This window comes from Chaetura pelagica, unplaced genomic scaffold (genome assembly GCF_000747805.2).
Source record: "Chaetura pelagica isolate M959 unplaced genomic scaffold, ChaPel_1.0 scaffold725, whole genome shotgun sequence".
Taxonomy (NCBI): Eukaryota; Metazoa; Chordata; class Aves; order Apodiformes; family Apodidae; genus Chaetura; species Chaetura pelagica.
In genome coordinates, this window is record NW_009953490.1 from 778,233 (window position 1) to 799,892 (window position 21,660).

Below are 21,660 nucleotides of genomic sequence, written 5' to 3' on the forward strand. Positions count from 1 at the left end.
TCTGATCAGAGAACATAAATACAGAGAAAGTTATAGCCACGTGAGAAGATCTGCTAGCTGTGCAATATTCTGTGTGTAGTGACCAAAATGACTTTTATGAATCCATGGCATCTTTCTATAAAAATGCAGTGAAGAAAAATGTAATGCACTGTGGGATATTTTTCTGTGAAAATAAATGTTATGTGGTCCTTTAAAAAGGTTATTTCTCCTAAAATAAAACAAGGAAGTATCCATCACTGCACATCCCAGATCTCACAGAGAAGAGGTGTGAATTTGTGATCGTTCACTCTCCATGACATCAGCATCTCTGCATGATGATGGTTGAATGTCCGTAGTTCTGTAAGACGGCCCAGAAGGCATGCAAAGTGTTGAGGGTTTTCTGGGTGGTGAAGTTTGCAGACTTTTTGTAGAATATCCAGCAGGGGCTCTTGAAGCCTTTCCACAGACTCTCTGTCCTTTATGTACTGGCGATCTGGTTACGGTTTTGAAAGACAAGAAGTAATTAGCAACTGTGTTCTCTGCTACTACATAAATATTTCCACTGATAAATTAAAAATATTCAAATATTTACACAGGACAATGATGTTCACATCTACCAAGATTAAATTTTGGTTTTGGTTTGGTTTGGTTTTTTTTGTTCAGATTCATAGGGAATAAAAATGCTTAACGCTGTGGTTTTGTTTTAGCCTTTTCACATAAGTTTCCCACTTCTAACTAGAGAAAACTTTGAACTTTTTCAAAAACCAAAGAGTTTTAACTCAGAAATGCTTCTCTGAGGTTGTGTGGTCATCTCCCAGTACAATTCTGCATGTGAGTGCATCCTGCCATGCTTTGCAAGAGCTGAGCAGCACAACCTAAGCTCATGGAGATATAGTACTGCTGGGGAATTTGGCCAGTAGGGAGGAGTTACATGCAAGTCACTAGGGAGAAAGCAAACATCTTCATCCTCAAATTATATTTCTTTGTTAGAAAACTGATTTATTTTGTTAATATGGACTTTTGTGTTTGGGTGTGGGAAGAGAGAGGAAAAGAGGAGGATAGTTATTTTATCACTGAAATTTCTGATGTAAAAAAATTTCCTGAGCCACACTCAAAAAGCAATGGAATTACTTCACCTTCCCATCTTCCTTGAAACCCTGTTTGGAAACCTCAGTGTCTTTTGTCTTGAATCACCAGGCTTCTCTTCTCCCATTTCCATGTTAGTTTGCTTGAGGCACTACACAATTTGTGTGTGTTTTTTAGGTAGAATTGGTTTGGTTTATGTTGCCAAATACTTAGTTTTTAAAGCGAAGCCTGTAATCAGGTCTGAGATGCTATTGTGCTGGTACTTCTGAAAGGTCAGTTTCCAACACATTATAGTCAAGAGGACAATTTGCTACTGTCCTGCTCTTGAGAGCTGGTATTTGTTCTATAAAGGCTGAAGATCTTCATTGCTATTCTCTATGCTAAGTTTTAGGCTTTCCCAATTTTCCTCTAAAAAATGTGACATTCCACAATGGTCTGTAGTGATATGCATGTAAACACATGGGATTTTCTGAAGGAAGAAGCCTGTCATGCTAAGAAGTTAAGAGATACCAGTAATTTTTTTTAAAGCAGGGTATTTATGCACCTTTTTCCCTCATATGAAGAAACAGATGGTGTAGCAGGACATTTGGAGTTTGAGTGCCTGTTCCCTTGTTTAACAGCCAAATACAGTGAATAAGCATGCATGCTCATTTACTCTAAGAATGTAAGTTTTTACAAGTCCCAGGTCACACTCCTTATGCTTTCTTTCCAAAACAACTCTAATATGTAATTCTGGATTCGAAGTTACCTGGAGACAGGATAACTATGGCTGTGAGCAGTGCGTATTCTTCCTGTGTCATCTTCAGCTCTCCAATGCTTTTGTAGAAATTAAACATGGGAGTAATGAATTCATCTGAGATACCTATGAGAGGAAAAAATCGTTACAATATTTTTTAATTATTGAAATAGTCTGGTTTATTGCCAGCAATTATTTAGTATTTGAAGTCTTGACTATCTTGGTGGAAAAAAATTTACTACACAAATTGGGCCTGATACAAGACAGATACAAAAATGCAAGCACATCTTTGTTTTCCAGATCAGAGTAGAAGCAGGCAAGTGCTGGCAATTTCTTTTTGCATGGTTTCCATGTCTTTCTTTCAAGCAATTCCTCTTCCTCTACACCTTTTCCCACCCAGCTCTTCAGAACAAGTCTTATACATGTTTTTCACATTGTCTGCTGATCCTCTAACTGTCTTCTGTTTCCAGTGCTCACAGATTGCAAAACAGTCCCTGTGTTCACTATCTTTAGCTGTATGGAAACCTCTCAGGGTGTGTGGCTTAATTCTAGCCCAACTCCACAGCTAACTGCCTTGGGCAGTTGCTTCAGTTGTCTCCATAAAGATTCTTAATTGTTCATTTTATGTAGCCTGAAACTTTAGCTAGGACTAGGATTACCTGCAGTCAAAGATCAGCTGGCTTGCAACCTTAAAACATAAACTTGTGTACAGAGAGTACAGAGCCATAAATAAAAAATTAAAATCCAGCCCAGTTTAAGGATGAGATCATGTGATTCTCTTGCCATCAGCAAAACCCTTTTGGGTTACCAAACTGGGGCATGCCAATGGGGCTTCCTCTTTACTGACTTCGTCATCAGGTCACAATGCTCTTACTTAGACTTAAATTACAGATGTATTATATTCTGCTTTTTGGTGTAAAAGAGAACTAGGTCCTGTGACTTTTTTTTTTTTTTAAACTGGTGTGTGACTCATTTGGAGCAGCCAATAAACTGTTGACAATGGCTGCTTGCAACTCTGAAGTCATGGCCTCAATGAGATATAGAAATATTAACCAGTTCTTTTGCAGCAAGAAACCTTTTGGTCTTGGCCAAAATGATGGAAACCTTCTCTGTTCCACAGATCAGGGCCATAGGATTTCTTGTCATTTTACTCTTAGTTTTGAGCTGTTCTGGGAGAAGCATTTATAGCGTGGTATGGAAACCACATGATACACACATGAAACGTGATTTTGAGTGTTGTACGCAACAGAATGCTGAAGTCCAGGACTGGTGAGGTTAGGAGTGTCTCCAACAGGGGAAATTCAAAATGAAACTCAGTGGGTGGAACTCAAGGAAAGGAAACATGAAGTGGCTTGCCTTAGCTACAAACAAATCACATTTTACTGTGATAGTGAGAATTCGTTTAATTCAGTGGAATAGTTTAGTGTCCCACAAGAGTGAAAGGCTGGCCTTGCAGGGCGTGGTTTGTTTTTTGGCTGAATTATGTATTTAAACATTTGACATGAGCAGCCTACATTTACTTGAGATTATAAGCTACAAATGTCTTTCTCATAGCGAGTTCAACATTATTAAGAGTATAAGTCAATTAAGCAGAAATATATGACTTCAGCTCATCCTGTGGAAGCTAGTAACACAGCTGGAGCTTTATACAGAGCAAACAATAGTCATAGCATCTAATGTTCTGGCAAGGTTTATGTCGTTAGTCATCAGCATTAACTTTAAAATGTTGAACACTTTGCTACTGGTAGCTTCTGGGGAACCACCTGTCTCTCTCTTGTGCAGTTTGAAATGCCAGTTCCGTACAACAAAACATTTGCAAGGAACACAAACATATCACACACCAGTCTTCAAGTTTGCATGAATCTAGAAAAAGGAAAAAAAATTAAATCGAGCTGAGCCCTAAAGCAGAGCAAACAAATTCCTTCTGTGGAGCTGAATAGATCAGCAATGACATGAGAAATGTCCAAGAAAAACTGGATTTTTTTAGAAGTCTCCATGCAAGGTATCATGCCGCTGGGCATGATCATCTTGGCAGCAACAGGAAATGGGAGGAAGTGGGCTGTGACTAAGACTCCCATCATTTGTTTCTCATATTCATAATTTGATTTTTTTTCTCTCTCTCTTTTTTTTTTTTTTCTGGGTCAGACTGGTTTTCAGCTGGATGAATTCATTGTTTTGCTGACCACAAAGCTCCTCACATCCTACTGTCAGTATAGCAGAAGCGGGACGAAAATAATGCTGGTGAACAGAGGATGGAATAACTAATTCAGGTCCTCACCAGTCCAGGCGCTGTATAAACATGCAGTGAAACAAACATTGCTCCAGAAAGCTTAGCATCTAACATTAAGAAACTAAAACATAGATGGTGAAGCAAAAAAGTGACTATAGATGTTGAAGCAAATGTGATCACGTCAAAAAGCTTCTCTGCATTATTGTGCTCCAAACAGAGATATAAAACAAAACAGGAAAAGTGAAAGGGAGTAAAAAGGGATGTTTCAGCAATGCAAATGATTTACTGCTTCTATTAAAGAGAACAGAACTTTGAAATCTTTGAACGTTTATATGTCAGAAGACAAATATAAACAAAACAATGCAAAATGAGCAATTTTGACACTAGGATCATGGATAATAATGGATTTTTTTTCTTGTTCACTGATTTGCCTTCATCCCATCCGTGCTGGAGTTTCCCTGTTATTTCATCATGCATGCACGTTACACAAACCGCTGTTCCATCACAAGAGGGGGCTGTTTTCCAATGCGATTGAAAATGCTTCAGTTTGTATTTAATAAGCTCCACAGGAAAGCAAAAAAGCAGGAAACAGATGTTTATAGTTCTTGCTTTTTTTTTTTGCTTTTTTTTTTTTTTTTCTTATCTACTGCACAAGATGTTGTCACTTCAATTCGGGTTATCAGGAAAAGAACTAAAGATGATTTCATGTTCATAACTAAAAAGGCTAGAGGAGAAATTAATTATATTACTTTTCAAATGTCGTTGTTCCAAATCATACTCCAAAAGTGAAAATAAAATAAAATAAAATAAAATAAAATAAAATAAAATAAAATAAAATAAAATAAATAAAATAAAATAAAATAGAGTTATATTTCTGGTCTCAATGAGAACAGAAATTTAGCTACGTCTAACCCTCTATTTTGAACAGACAAGAGCCCTATACAGTATCGTGTCAGATAGGCAGAGCTTCTAGCCCATGTTAATGGTGTCTCCTTCTTCACTTTTTTTTTCAAAAAGTTTAAAAAAACTTTGTTTCATGCAAGCTCACAGCATTAAGAACATGCCCCACTTTCATGTTGCATGGTGCAGTATTCTGAATAACACAGATTTCCACCTAACCACCAGCCCAACGCTGTCATCTGCAGAAGACCCTGCAATTCATTTAATTGATTTTGCTGTCTGAAGGGATGGCTGGCTGTAAACCCCAGGATACTCAAGGGGAAAGATGGGCTTTACTGAGTATGACCTTGTGGCATTAGACTGGAGCAAATTTACACTCATGAGCATTACACATTTAGCACCCCTTACTTCTTGCAGAATTTCACTCCTATGTGTAGCTCAAGACACAACATTGGTTTAGATCTTGACATTTTTAGGGTTTTCTTGCTATGATTTCTCTCTGCATTTGGCTGTTGCTTTCATAAGGTTTACAGTTTCAGGCCATAAATAATAATGTGATTGACATAAACCTGGAATAGATGTTTCTGCTGGGTTATCTAGTCAGTATTGCCAGTTTTTTGAAACCAGTATTCTCTCTTCTGTTTTGGCTGTTGATTAAAATGGAATAGATTAATCTATTGCAAGAGGAAAGCATGAGAGTAAGCACTAATTAACAGTAACTAGCACTCTGTGATTAATATGGATAAAGAGATCCTTTTTTCTTGATAAATATGGAGATGCCAGTGGAAATTAAACCAAGGGTTTATTAGGAGCTGTTTTATGAAACTAAAACGTATTCATTACTTGCAAAATTGTATCTTATCTTTCAGTGTTTCATTTACTGGAACTGCTTTCTGTGCTTATGAGCTCTGCCTTCTAGCCTGTTTAAATGCATCAGTGACCCTTTAAACACTGACCAAGTTCACTGTGTCGGGGGTCACATGTCGAGCATGTTCATCTGACCTCTCCTCTGTCATCGTCTTGTAGGAGGTTAAATGACCAACTTTAAAGAGAGGTTGGTGTGTGCCAAGGAGAACACACAATCAGGTAGCAAAACCCCATCTTCTGAAAAGCAACCAATAGGACCACTGTGAAGTCGTCATTGCAAGCAAAGAAAAACCTTAGTTTTTTAAAACAACAACAACCAAAACAAAACAACAAAAAACAGACAAATAAACCAATCCAAAACCAACCAACCATAAAAAACCCCAAACAACCAAACCTGCAAGGAGGATGCAAATGACGTTGCCACATAGCATCCTTTGGCAGTGGCCTGAGTGCCTGCAGTCAGGAGAGAAGTGCACTCTGGCACACAGCAGCAGCAGCAGCAGCTGCCTTGAGCTGGTCTTTGTAGGTGGAGTCTATTTAAAGAAATTTTTGGCCTAGACGAGCACACTTATGCAGAAGAAAAGAGATTGGGTCTTATAACATCTGTTCTTGTTTTCACAGGTATAAATTAAGGCTGTAGATATGATTTAAACACTTTTATCAATTTATTTGTCATTCAGGAACATGACACTGGCTGTGTGGTAGACTTTGGAGTACAATGTATGAACAGAAAAGCTTTTTCCTATACCCTGTAATTTAAACTGGTCTTAATAGCTTAATGTTTTGGTCAGTGTGCCAGTTTTGGGTCAAGTCACAGGACAGGGTGGTGTTTCCTTCCATGTGGATGCATATGACCATTTGGAGGGTTAGACACCTATGATTTGCAGGTATGTTTGGAAACAAGGGGCTAGGTACTTGCCAGGCTGCTCTCTGTTAGATTACATTATTTGGACTCAGCAATGGAGATCATTTAGTGTTGTCTCTCTGCCCAAAACCCAGCACAATGGGGTTTCGAAGCACCACCATTACTCAGTACTAATAATCAAATACTAAAAGCCAAAGGCAGAAGAAGTGTTATCTATTGTTCCAGTGCCAAATTTTGCCCTTGGTTGCAGGACTCTCTTGTCCAAATTAATGGAAACTTTGTATCCCACATTCAAGGGCAAAATGTGGCCACTTGCCCATGTTTTGAAATTGTGGATATTTTTTTTTTTTCCTTGGATCTCACTGTACTTCAGCATCTGCAACCCATCCAGGAAGGCAACAGTATATTTCACAATGTCAGGTGTCCTGCTGCCAGCCAAAACTTTGGGTCTGGATTCTTCTGTTTGTGTCCATATCAGACAGTATCTTTATTCCCCAATACAGAAGTTAGTAGAACTGCTCTGTGGAATAAAATTATAAAATAAAAAAATCTATGGCTCTTCATGACAATTGAAAGGAGGTGTCCTTAGGAAAACAAGCTATAAATGAAAGAGACTAAGCGTTAAATCGCTAGGGTGCCAGCTAAGTATCATGTAAGATGACTAAGTGGCACAAGCTCTCACTAATACTAAATAAAATGTCTGTATTTCTCAGTAAGCCTCAAGATTAGTCTAAGGAAGAGAGGATATCAGTCTCAGGAGCAGATAATATAAAAGAATTTCCATAACACCTTGCGGACAAAGAACACAAACAAAAGCAGTCACTGGATGCACTAGGATTTGAGTGATACACTCAAGCTAAGAAATAAAAATGCACCTCATCAGCATGAGAATAAAAACAAAGGCTGCTAATACTCAAAGGTCATCACCATCAGATCTCTGGCATTTTATCAGGAAAAAATAATAAATCTTTCCCATAGAGTCAGACTGGGAAAGGCATAAATATTAATCGATGAGCACGTCTTCCAAATGGATATAGTGGCAGTTGACAGAGGTCTGGACAGCTTGTGACTTTTAGGCAGGATGCCCGCCCCCGATTTTATGGATACAGACATCAAGGCTTGACAATAGAACTTATGTGACATTTACATGTGTGACAATTTTCTGCACCTAAAAATATGTGGACAAAAGTTCTAACTAACAGCAATAATTTATGACTGATGGCCTGACAATGCTTAGGACCTCACTAGGAGCCATGAATAATCCTGAAGCTTCTTCTTCATTCATTACCTATAAATTTGATTTCCAAATTCTACCTCAGCTATCACTGCATTTCCTCTGCTAGTCTCTATTGTCTTTGCAGGATGTTTCAGTTCGCTGCATTTAGTCTTGTTTTTCAGTAAAGTGTATGCAAAAAAAACAGCAACCTCCCCATCTCCAAATTTATATGTAGTTCTTTCAGGTTTTGTTCTTTATTCAACTTGTGTTTAATCTCCTCTGGCCATTTTATCTCTTTCACCAGTCTAGAACATTATCATGGCCAGCTGTAGTTTCTAGTAACATGTGTTCTTACTGGTTAAGGCTGGAAGTCAGAAAAACATATAATAAATAGTATCAGAAGGTTTATGTATAAACAATGATAACAGAATCATTTGGATGCCTTTTTTTCATTTTGTTTAAACTCAGGACAGCTGAAAATTGACATTATGTAAAGCACAAAAAACCAAAAGGTTTAAGTAGTAGGTATTTTCCAACAATAATTAAGTTTATCTAAATGTGTAATTCTGGAATTTATCCCCAAGTAAGGCAAAATGTGTAGGAAAATTGCATGCATGTGACCTCTTAAAGTCAAAACAAAAAACTCTGGTAATTTCTTTGTTGACAAACAGGATTCCTCTGAAAATTCAGTGAACCCTGAGAGATAAATTTGGGAAGCATGAGAGTCAAAGCTACCTAGTAAAGCTCCTTCCTTTTATAAACCATGTGCTTGCATTTTTAGTACAAAGGAAGAGATACCACTAACAGGCGGTTACCAGAACTGAAAATGAAGGCAGAGGGGCATTTAAAAAACACATTTAAGCCTTTTTATGCAAGGGATGTTCCTAGGTTGACAGATACTCTCCAGTACTCCTAAATTTTGAGTGAATTCCGGGTCCATGCAGTAGCACTAACAGTTAAATAGGTTCAGTAGCAGCAATTAACACTACTACAAATGCTGAGATTTACAAGCTGCTTTTGTTGTTTACTGCCACAGCCCTACTACGTGCAGGCAAGGAAAATGTTTTAAAGTAGGCTTCAATGTGTACAAAGTGGAGAAATAAAATACATGAAGAAATAAAACACATGGGAAAGGTTCTTTTGTCCTGCATTCTGACTATTAATGGAAGAGAAGAATGCAGCCAACAGCAAGGAAGCTGGGTAATACATTATCATCCTGGAATACAGGAAGGGAGAAATTCTAGCAGCAGTATTTCCTCTTGTATTCCAAACTTGATGCTGACTCGAGGGAATATGTTTTAGGGAGCCTTTTTCAAGAAAATTAAGAGATATATGTGTATATATGTATACTAAAAAAGCTACTGTGTTTCATTTCTTGGGAACTACTCAGCCCAGGTTTTGTTCTCATCCAGAACTCATTTTTTGTTTACTTGGGAGGTTGTCTTGAAATTTTCTTCTACACAAAATGCTGTTTTAAAAATCTTCTTCATATCAGGTAAATAATATTCTGCAGGATCCAATGTCATATTCCAGATAGTCATGTTATTACATGTAATGTTCTTTTATGTTATCATTAGTCTAGTACAAACTTGCAAAATATGACCTTGCATCTCAGCTGGACTCAATTTGCAGAGAATTAACAGGCTATTTTAAATTTATGACTAAGGAAAATTATATTGGTATGACCTAATGGCTTCTGTAATGTTCTGGAACAAAGTGTTTCCTGTTTCTGTTTCTTATGAACAGCTGACACCTTGAACAAGAAGTTTGATAATCCCTATATAGATTAGATGAAAGAAGCTTTCAGTAATCATGTATTCATATGGATTAATTTCTCTAAGACTATTTTTATACATATTAAAAATTACAATAAAATAGAAAAATCTCTTAATGAAAATATTTGTATCCATGACAACTCATGACCTTTTACAGGAAATATCTCTGGCCTTCTTGGCATACTTCTCTGCCTGCAGAACCTGGACCAGGAGCCATTTCCAGTCCATCAAACAATAGCTTCTTACAATAAATGAAATAAATGAAAACTACTAAAAAATGCAACCAGTAAAAAGGAAGACCAGAAGCCAGAATCTGTAGACAGATACTCGGATTCAGAATTGTTGTTGCATGTGAATTCTGAATGATAGACAGCTGAGGAATGGATAAAGTTTGATGGTCAATATAGAAAAAGGCAAAGTCAGAATTGCATCAGTGGAGCACAAAGAATACAAAACAACGCAAAATAGATGAAAGAAGCTTTCAGTAATCATGTATTCATATGGATTAATTTCTCTAAGACTATTTTTATACATATTAAAAATTACAATAAAATAGAAAAATCTCTTAATGAAAATATTTGTATCCATGACAACTCATGACCTTTTACAGGAAATATCTCTGGCCTTCTTGGCATACTTCTCTGCCTGCAGAACCTGGACCAGGAGCCATTTCCAGTCCATCAAACAATAGCTTCTTACAATAAATGAAATAAATGAAAACTACTAAAAAATGCAACCAGTAAAAAGGAAGACCAGAAGCCAGAATCTGTAGACAGATACTCGGATTCAGAATTGTTGTTGCATGTGAATTCTGAATGATAGACAGCTGAGGAATGGATAAAGTTTGATGGTCAATATAGAAAAAGGCAAAGTCAGAATTGCATCAGTGGAGCACAAAGAATACAAAACAATGCAAAACGTTATTTTGCCTGTTTCAAGAAGCAAACAATATCCAACCCTGTTTGGCTTTTCATAATTCTGAAGATTTATGTCTAGAACCAGGAGAATTTATCGTAGCCCCTGAGCATTTGATGGACCTTATGAAAACATACTGAGAACATGCCATATTTCTAACTCTTATATGCACCTTGTGCAGTGTGGTTCAATTTTTCCGAACTGACCCTAAGAATAGGTGGTTACCTTCAGTCATCTCCAGTAACATCCTAAAATCTTTTTTTCTCTCCTTTGCCTTTGAAAGCATAAATATTGATATTTTACATGAGTAATTTCAAATTGTGGTATTTCATCATTCTTTCATTGTTATCATTGGATATTTGTGCTGGGTTTATTTGATATAGCATTTTTCATAATACTCACAATGAATTACAAATAAGCCTTTACCTTATGAACTTTAGACTGAAGAGCGAGTTAGATTTGTTCTAGTGAATATAAAGAACAACATTCAGATAAACCTGTTTCAGTGCTAATAAACAATTTTACTGTCTTTCCAAGGGCACAATACTGACACAGAAGTGCAATAGTGTGGTCTGGTTTTTTACTCATTAAACACAATACTTACCACTATTGCGAATTCTTTCTTCTAAAAGGACAGTATGTCCTGTAGGAAGTTTCCTACTGAAGATCTCAGCTGAACGGAGGAACATGGCTTCTACTGCTGAGCCCTTCAGCAAAGCAATCTGGTCTTCATGATCAAGGGTTTGGAAGCCTGAGGAGATATTAGAAGTAAGTAAGGCAACAACAGAAAAATCCTCACCAGCTTCTGTCCTGAAGCTCCTGCACGTGAGGAGTTACACATCTGCCTAACTTGGATGTTGATGTCAGCAGGGTTGCCATGTGCTACAGAAGTTGAAACCTAGATTCCAGAAGATGACACAAATTTGAACCTCGCCGAAAATAATGAGAATTAGAATTCAGTGCTCATGGTACTTTGAGAGGAACATGGTAAGAAAAATCTAGCAGTGTAGCATAACCGATAGCGTGGATTTTGTCTGGCCTGATGCTGCTCCCTAATGCATCCTGCCGTGTTGCCACAAGAGCTCTCTATATGACTCTCCCACTGCCATGCTGCTTTGAGCACTTTCCATGCTCTGATGGCAAAAAACAGCATTTGAAGCATCTAATGTTAAGTATTTCACCTTGCCTTTGGACTAATACTTTACATATAACTATTTTACATAAATGCTTCCTGCTGTGTTTTAAACACACATTTCTCTTTTTGGAGGGGAAAACTGTGAAACCCACAGGAGAAAACAGGAGAAATTTGATAACTGGTGTGAATACGTAAGTTCTAAGAAGAACAAGATGCTGAAGATCATGGGAAACTTCCCTCATACTTGCCCATGCAGGCACCCACTTTATATCCACTTCCTGATTCTGTGAGGAAGCACAGAAAAAGATAAATAAACAAAAAGCTGATAAACCCTACCAGGTGTAGAATCATAGAACAGTTTGGGTTGGAAGGGACCTTAAAGATGATCTAGTTGTAATTCCCCTGCCATGGACAGGGACACCTTCCACTACAAAGCCAACACTAAAAATAGCAATTATTCCATTACAAAGCTCCACCCTTCTTCATTTCCTGAGAGCCAGTATCCCAGTTAGCATAAACAATATAGTTACAGTTGCAGTGCTGGGCTTTGAAGCAAGGCTGTGACATGCAGGGGAAGGGTCAATGTTTTGGGAGTGCCAGGAAAATTCTTCCATACAGCTAAGTGTTACAGCGCACCTTCCTTAATTACAAGGAACCTGAACAAAGCCCATTGTTTACTCATCACTTAAAAGTTAAAATGAGAGTTAAAAAATACTTCTGATAAACTCAAGTTTTCAGTGCTTGTCCATAAGGACCATAAACGTTGATGCCACCAACTAGAGAAAGTTCTTGTTTAGGACTCGCTATTCAGTGGAAGTCATGGCCAAGAGGCTTAGAGGCTTTGCTGGAAAGGTAGCAAAGTGAGTGAAGCAGAGTCTGACAAGTGTTGGTGGTAATTTAGAGAGAGACAATCTGGCGTTGCAGTGATAAATGAGAATAAAATCTCTCTAGAGACACAGCCCCTTCTCTGAGCCTTCTCTTTTGTTTGTCAATAGGTAAAGAGAACCACATCTCAGAGTGACCGAGTTTGAATTATTCAATGCATTATTTCTTGGAGCACAAAGCTGCTTTTGTTTAGATGTTGTCTGAAGAAAATATGTGTCAGAGGAGAAGGCATTTTCTGTAGTCTTCAAAATATACGCAACAATTGCCAAATGGTAACTGAAAGACATGAAAACTTTGCAATAACAAAATTTGCCCCAACATACTGGGTATACCTGGTAGCTTTTTAGTGAATTCCACAAGAACCTGCACGTGACTGGTAGCCATTTCTGTTAAAATCAGAAAATTTCCTTCAGCACTGAATTCCTCGTGTAACTGTTAAAAATCAAACCAAACAAAATCTGTTAATATTCACAGGCACTCCACCTTTAAGAGCATAAAATACAAGAATTACTAGACTGGATCAGACAAAAGGTCTATCTAACACTGTGACATGGCTCCACTGGCTGTCAAACCAGGTCTTTTGGAAGGTAACATAAGAAATAAGTAGAAGTAAAGAAGAAAGTAGACAGTGTCCTTTCCACTGGACTATCTGTCTCGCTTTCAGTGTCATGTCTAGCAATCAGTTATTTAGGGACTTCCTGAGATAGAAGTTCTATATTATAATATTTACCAAAAGCCTTATTTGCCTTTTTTTTTTTTTTAATATAATATTACATATATATATATAATATATTTTTAAATATATTTTTTACTTCCTCAGCCTCCCTCGGAGAGAAGTTCCATGAGTTAGTCATGAGTTAGTCAACCTTCCCCCTACAAGTGTCTTTTAGTTTTCAAAGTTGATGACTTAAGAAATATTTTTCTACAGTAGTTTTGGTTTGGTTTGGTTTTGGCTTTTTAAGATTGAACACGACAGTTTTGTAAAAAAAATTACTCTGTTTTAAACTTTTTTTTCCTTTTCTCCTTATTTCCCAAACTTTTTCCATCCTAATGTGAAAACTGGAAAGTCTTAAAGACAATACAGAACTTCTAGAAAGTAGAGTGGAAAAGGAAAGAAGGGATGAAACAACAGTCCAAACTTGGAAAATGTTGTGAATTTAGGTTAAAAAAAAAGAAGGGTCTTCAAGCTTCCAGGCTAATGTATTTATAGAAAGGAAGCTTGTCTGCAAGTCAAACACAAATCACTACCTATATTGACAAAGCAAAGGTCCAATCAGCAAAGTTTAGATTCGAGCATAAAACTGTTTCCAGAGATAAGAGATTTTCTTAGCATTTAAGTTTGACAAAGATGTGGTCTAACTGTTGACTCAATGGCAGAGATTCTGCCTCACTTGCAGCATGTTTTACTGTAAGATTTTACCCATAGTTTGCTCTACTACTTACCACAACTACTTATGCCAAGTACAAAGATTTTTGCCATATAATCTTCAGCATCATTATCCACATCTCAAAAATCAATTAATTGACATACTTACTAGTTTTTTTGACACCTCCTGTGGTATTTGTTGTTTACTGTATGAATCCCTTATGTAATCAAGAAGGTTCTGCTGTTCTGGGGTAAGCTCTACTTTCTCCTATACTGGCAAAAAAAAAAAGCTCATCATGAAATGCAGTCAGAGAAATTTTGCAGCATCAATTGTTTTAGGCAAAAGCTATATGTCTATTTCTCACACTTGGGTATCAAGCAAAAAGGAGTTTTGCTTTTCACTAGGATTTCTCTACAAGCTTCCAAATTGTATGAGTTTGTGTGGTTTATTTTTAGAAATAAAGAAATGCTTAGTAAGTTACTAGATACGCTCAAACTTCAGTATCAGACCTCACTGTATGTGATATATACCTGATACATGTATCACAAAAAAAATACCTTATGAATTTTACAGATGCTTTACTGAGTTTTGGCTAAAAATATCAGAAGTACTTCTGTACTCCAGTTATTTCTTTGACTTGGCAGGGGGTGGAGTTTTAATTAATACAGAGAGCTCCAGAGAGTTTGCAATTACTCCATATTCACTGTAATAGCCAGATTTAGCTCAAACATAACCCCTACTGTACAAACTATTACAAGAATTTTCTTACCCTATATATTTTAGTTGTAGATGTCACTTGTTTCATGTCATGACCTTCATTATCTTCATTGGCTGTTTGATCCGGGGGCTGTTTCACATTTTTCCGTAGCCTTTTTGACTTGCATTGTATTTCTGTTAACAGACCTAGAACACATAATACAACAGATAGCAATTGGATTTATATATGTCTCAGGAACTAAACAGGTACATAAACATGCCCATGGATGCCCTTTGCACACAACAAACCCACCTACCTGTGCAGATCATTTCCTGAACGTGTCATTATCTTTAGATGTGACTCTAATGAGACGTACTAAGTACACACTAATGAGTAGCCTAGCCCAGCAGGAGCCCATCTGCAGGGCAAAACAGTTGGTGCTGGTGACCCAGCATCCACACCATCTGCATGTCAGGGGTCATGCTTTGGACCAGTTCTAGTCTGGTTTTAGAGACAGAAAACCCATTAGTGATGGGAGTGCACTGGAGTGTGTCTTTGGTTTAGTTTCATCCAAAAGAAAATCTTCCTGTGCTCCAAGACCCAAACCAAAGCACAATAAATGGGAACAATTGGAAGACTGCCTTCAAAAGTGTGCTCCTCATCTGATCCAAAACAGTAATCGAGGTGCAGCTGTTCTTGCACAAAGGGCCCTGGATGTTTTCAATAATCTTTAAGCAATACTATGGCTGTAGAGCAGAAACTTTGCACAGAAAGCTCATTCAGAAGAGAGGACTCCAGGGCTTTAGCTGTTACATTGCCACTATACAGAGAGACCAAAAGATGAAATTGTAGGCTCCGATGTAACTCAGAGTGGCAAATGTACCTTTAAAATATATTTATTTAAAATGTTACCTGGTTGGTCTTGCCAGTTTTGCATATAATTGTATTAGACTATATATAGAGTTTTACTTGCCCTAATGAAGCGATTTTTTGCATTTGTGGTTTGTTTTGGGGTTTTTTTGGTTCTAGACTGCATTTCAGTACCTTGCAACGTCCTTGTGTGGATGTCATGCAAACTAGCAATTTGCTTAACTAACAAAAGAAAGGGACAATAGATACCCTACACAGCCTATGAAAGACAGCCAGAAAGCACAAATGAAAAAGTAAACAACTAAGTATTCATCTAAAAATAAACCTATCAGCACAGGACTTTTTTTTCTTTTTTAGCTTCTTTCAAGTATCCTTCCTATTCTTCACCTTTGAAAATGCCAAGCAGGAGAAGAGGCTCATTCAGTGAGTATATGATGTTGGACAAAGATACCATAAAACCAGTGAATTTCGTTGTGAATGTTTTTAATTTCCTGTTTAAGCACTATATTAAATAACCCACCTGAACCTCTGAGAGAAGAGGAAATTTACATGATTCAAATAAGACCTGCAAATAATACCTTGAAGGGGGGAAGGGGGAATAGAAATGATGGAGATAATAGTTGGTATCAAGCCATGTAATTTGTGCTGCCTCACAGCATCATAGATTTCTTTTTCTAAGTTATTCAGCTCATCCTTTAGTGGTGTTAATGGGCTTGTACAGTTTTCCACCAGCTTAGGATTTGGTCTACTGCCTTCCTGGAGAAAATTTAGTTTACATTTGCCTTCAGCAGTAAGACAGATTTTTCTCATGGTTCCTACTACTGAAGAGTAACTTGAACTCTTTTTCTGTCTTCATTTAAGTTAGCTGGAAAACTCATGTGAGTGACAGGACTTTACTTTTTACCTCCTAGTTACCTAGGTTTCAATGGGTATTAAACAGGTATTACCTTCCAGGAAGAGTGGCAGAACCTGGATCTTCCCTAGGTAGACATTTCACTGAAGAAACCTGCAGTTTATATCAAAATGACAGCAAATGACTGAAATAGATGGCCAGTGATTTTGATCTGTCTGTAGTTTGTGTATAAAGGGCAGGAGTAGGATTGTTGAGTAGCTGTGCCATAAATATTTATAAGACTTTACCTCCTTGTTCAGAGGGGAAAAAGAATCCACAGAGCTTGCAATTACAATCCCACGAAATGAGTAAGTGAAACAAAGTTCAAGGTAACCTTTTATTTCCTAGTCTTTTTTTCTCAAATAAATGCTCTATATTGCTAGAAGCTTTGTGTTTTACTGTCCTGGATTGCCTTGAACTAAAAGCAATTATACAGCACACTCCTACTTAAAAGCCATTAAAAAGTACCCTGCCAAACATCCTCATTGCAGGGCATTAGAGCAATGCTTATGGTTAAGTCATGAGCGACACAAGATACCCCGTGTTTCCATTGCAGAGAGAGTCAGGTGACAATGACATTCACTGGCTTTTATTTCACATATTTTTGAAAACGATAGGCCAGTTTAAAAGTTTCATGTGGGGCCTGTCAGTATTATTTACGCTGACCCATTTTTTTCAGTGAGGAGTTGTTTTTTTGTAGCACTGAGTCACTCAGGCTATTTTGAACCCTAAAAATTTTTGGAACAATGGATTTGGGATCAGCACCACAGGGGAGTTATTTTCCTCTGACACTTAGGGACACATTGAGTGCTGTCATCATAGTGGTGGTGTCTGCTCATATATTTACATATTGCACGAGAATATCTTGGGATCTTTGTAGCCTGTTCAATTTGCAGAATGAAAGATTAATTACAATTTGCTGGCAATGCATTCCAAATATTGATGGAGCTTATTGTTTCTCACAAAACCAACAGTTAATATAACATCTTCTGATCAGATTGAGGGATAGAAGTATATTAAAAATTCCAGGCAGATTAATTTCCTGTATGAACCTAAATTGGTTTCATATGTACGTGTATGCTAAAATGATTGGACCCATCAAGAAACAAAAAATTGTAGCCCTGTTCACGGAAGGCAGAAGAGCAGATGTCAGGAGCAAGCTTGTAAAAATAATGGATTGGCCAAAATTTTACTCCAAATTTAGTTTTGACTGTGTTTAATGTTCCACTCAAATATCTCTGTTGCTCTAAGATACCCAGTGTGAAGATCAATGACATTTATAAGCTGTCAGTCTGAAGAGAATATTCATTTTGATGTGAAACATTTTTGAAGTTTATCAGCTTAATTTCTGGAGATAGTTCTACCTATGTTCCTATATACAAGGCAGGAAAATCTATATAGTCATGAGAACAGCTAATGGGATTATAAAAAAGGGCTAAGCCTTACCAGGCTTTGCCTGATTGCTGGGTGAGGTCTGGGATCACACACTCGGCAAATTCACAGAAACTTCCTGCTAGCAGCAATCCTCCTCTTTTCTTGAAAATAGCATTGAGTGAATGCCAGAATTCGGACTTGGCTAGAAAGAACTTGACAGGGAGAGAGAGCTAGAAGGAGTAGCAAAGGGAAGCATCAGGATTTTCTTTTTCTGGCTTCCACAATACTGCAAACTCCTCACTCCTGGAGAGTCTCCCATAGGCTTGTGCCCCTTAATTGCTTTTTGTTCCTGCTCAAGCAGACTAATGGCTGTCATGTAGTGCAGGACAGCCCTTCCTTAAACATTTGCTCGGTTCTTACACCTTTTAAATCCCATTGCTTGTAAGTGCGTTTGTCTTTTTCCGCAGAAGGCACAGGCATGACGTCATCTTTAATGTGCCTTCCTCCTGCCAGATGATGTCTTTCATAGCTGTATTATTAACACCAGCCTAGTTAAGTAAATACAATATTTGTTGCATACTCTGACTATATGATGCAAATACCTGTATACATACATTCAGCCAACATGCCCATTTGCTTGCATTTCCTTAGGCGGCACTCCTGGCATTTTCTCCTCATGTACATGTCCATCTCGCAGTTGCCTCCATTTTTACACTTGTATACTGCATTTTTTGTGATGCTTCTTCTGAAGAACCCTGCATAAGAGAGTAGTGACACAGATAAAAGAAAACACTCACACAAGCAAAGTAATCAACCACCTCCATCTCCACTGAGTTTTCTGAATGTCACATGTTCTGCTGCACCACAAGTTTCTTTCAGTGCCTCGACAACTGTGTTCTCAGTATTTGTAGATGAGTGCTCTGACGTTCCTGAAATACGGGATGTGTAGAGAGTTGTGTAACTTGTCAATGTTCCTTCAGCTGCTGGGAGCTGCAGAAGCTCCACATGCTGATCTGCTTACCTATCCCTGAGTTTAATAAGGAAGCTGCATCGTACCTGCCTATTGCACCTACAGCCGCCAAGAAATCCAGAGAACCATTCCTCATCTTGTCCAAATCTCCTATTTGGCTGCTGCCTAGCACACCTCTGACAGTGGTGCTGTGAGCAAAATGTGGAGTGCTCCAGATATTAGTGCAATTTGAATGAAAGAGTCATCACAAAAAAAACAGAGTCTTTGCTGCCAATGATGGCTTGAACATTTCTGAACTTTTAGTGTTCCTTTAGTGCTCCTTGGAACATCTTCTGGCATATCACTGATATATAGTGCACTTCAAATTTGAGCTCTTCATAAATTTACATTAACTAGAGGTATTAATGAAGCTTTGCTTTCTTATTGCCACTGGCTGGGGCAATAATACCACCATCATTTTCCAATCTGGAATTTTGACACACTAATAGAGGCACCAAGTAAGACCCAGTCTCCCATACTCAAATCGTAGGGCAAATTCAGATGAGAATCTGATTATTTTTTTCCATTGCAGGATTTGTCTGTGTGTTTTCAGCATGTGTTCAGCTCAGACCCTGACCCACTGAATCTAGGCAAGATAACAGATGGCATGATAACTTTGCCAGCAGATGACAATTTCCCAAGTTTGGCACATATTTTTAGAGTTGCATCATCTCTTCCAAGTACCAGTGTGTAGCTACCAGTAAAACCATTCCACTACCTGGTCAGGGAAGGTCTGGCATTTCTCTGAATGGTCTGTAATTCCTGCTTGAAATCTCTTCCATGTTGTCTCTTTTAACAGCTGCTTTTCAGATAAATGCAGGTGACTGGCATCAGTCTCTTTTGAAATGCAGATTGTGTAGAACCTCCAGCAGCCCCAGGCATTATTTCTGTTCATCATTCTTTTGGTGTTTAATACATTACCATTTACTGGTTAGGAAACGGAGAGAAAGGCCTGGATTTAAGCTGTACATTCTCAGTTAAAGGCAACTGCATCTGCTTTACACAATTTATTACTTTTATTGGCTAAATTGAAATCCTGTAATTTATGACACATAATTTAGTAGTAAATGTTGAAAACCTCTGCACAAATATTTATAAGATTCTAAGTCAAATTGATTACCACACACCTTTCCCACAAGATTTGCATGAAGGAGCAAAGAGAAAAATTTTAGTAAATTAATTTCTAGAATTATGTAAGAAAGGGAAAGAAGAATGCAAAACTATGGATGCAAAAGCAAGGAACCAACAAGATTCAAACAGTCCAATATTTTCTCTTGAAAACAAAGGTTTGGAAAGCATGAAATTATGTGAAATGAAAAGTGAATATATTTATTTTTTCATAAAAATTTATACCCTACTCTTGCTTCAGTTTTATCATGAAGTGACTCTTGAATCATTGTCTTCTGAAATAGACTTCTTCCTAATTAAATTTGAAATTAGATTTTTTTGTATGAATGGAATTTATATATATTTATATGTTATTCACTGATAATTCAAAATGAACTTAAACTGCCTCAGTAATATTACTGGTGACCTTCTGTACCAGGAGGAGTTTTACACAAATTCAGAGGTAAATCAGAAATTGAATCTCTTAAACTTATGAAGGGGTAGCCCCAAAAGTGGAAGGTTTCTCTAGGACAATCTAACTTTTATCTGATCTTGCCACATTACAAAAGCTCATCTTGGCTGGAAATGTGGAATTTGCTTTGTTCTCTTAGCTAGTCATGAGTATGATTAATTATGGCTAGAGCTGCTCCAATGCTACTGATGCTGATTTTTCTTACAGAAATTGTGGAAGTTGAGGGCAGCTGTTAAAAGCATATATGAAAGCTTCGTAAATATCTCTGTTTGGCATCCTGAAGGCCAACTGCTTTGGGGTTTTCAATTCTATTGTTTGTTTTTGAAGTTCACAATTTCTAAGAAACACCTGCTCTGCTCTGTCAGACTCTCAAGACGTGCTCCGATGCTCCTTTCCCCCATGCCCCATGGGGTGGGTGTTAGTGCAAGGAAAAATTAAAGCGGGACCTTTTTTTGCAAGAAGTGTTTTCAGTCTGGCATGAGAGACATTGAGCATTATCAGGAGTGGTTTAAAGGCTCCAAAAAGTCATAGTGCCAGCCTACATAGAGGGAATCCACAACTAGCTTTTCTTTCACCAGAACTTACTCTGTGGCTTTATTGAACAAGCATGAAAAGGTGTTGCACTTGTTCTGTAACATCTGAAAATGGCCCTTGAAACCCAGCATCACTGTAGAGGCTGAGGCTAAACAAGAAAGCCTTCGATGTCTGTCTGCAAAGGTTGTCTCAGAAATGCCCTCTACAGCAGCAGGCTTAAGCACAGTATATTTCTCCCTATGCTGTAACAATGCCTGAACTGCCTCATTCTTTATGAGCCTAATGTACTGCTATTATCAATCAAGGCAGGATTTTCTAATGTGATATATTAGAGGTGAGAGAAACCTCAAAGAAGCCTTAGATATATATATATATATATAAATACATACACACACACACACACACATATGGTATCACAGGCAAATGTTGCATGAGAGCAAATGTTCTGTTTAATCTGCTTTTGCATAATATATAAAATATGAATGAAATAGCTAATACTCATTTTTTAATGGGTAGAGATGTATTAAAAATATATTTTGAAGCATATCCTCCTGCCTGTATCTTCAGATTAATATTCTCTTGAAGGAAGATAAATAAGATCTTAATATTTTTCCTTCTGCCCAAGAAAAAAAAATAAAAAGAATGTAGGGTGTTGCTGAATGCATTACCTGAGAAAGAAATGAAAAAGCAAAAAAATTAGCATATGCATCACAGTGGACTGAATCCCATAAAAATTTGTGCAAATCATC

General features: G+C 37.5%; 1 protein-coding gene across 3 annotated transcripts in view; it reads right to left on the bottom strand.

The window, feature by feature from the left end:
- The window catches only part of NR1H4 (nuclear receptor subfamily 1, group H, member 4), a 40,390-nt gene continuing 18,730 nt past the window's right edge, over positions 1-21,660 (bottom strand). Inside the window, exons 4-10 of one of the 3 annotated variants that reach the window (XM_009999027.1) lie at positions 18,404-18,544; positions 14,726-14,859; positions 14,125-14,223; positions 12,922-13,021; positions 11,174-11,320; positions 1,814-1,927; positions 1-472 (exon numbers count right to left, since the gene is read on the bottom strand). In XM_009999027.1, the coding sequence (XP_009997329.1) occupies positions 234-472; positions 1,814-1,927; positions 11,174-11,320; positions 12,922-13,021; positions 14,125-14,223; positions 14,726-14,859; positions 18,404-18,544 (974 nt within the window). In that variant the 3' untranslated portion in view covers positions 1-233. Of the gene's footprint in view, positions 473-1,813; positions 1,928-11,173; positions 11,321-12,921; positions 13,022-14,124; positions 14,224-14,725; positions 14,860-18,391; positions 18,545-21,660 lie in introns of all 3 variants that reach the window. The other 2 variants (XM_009999026.1, XM_009999028.1) reach the window with 2 other exon arrangements.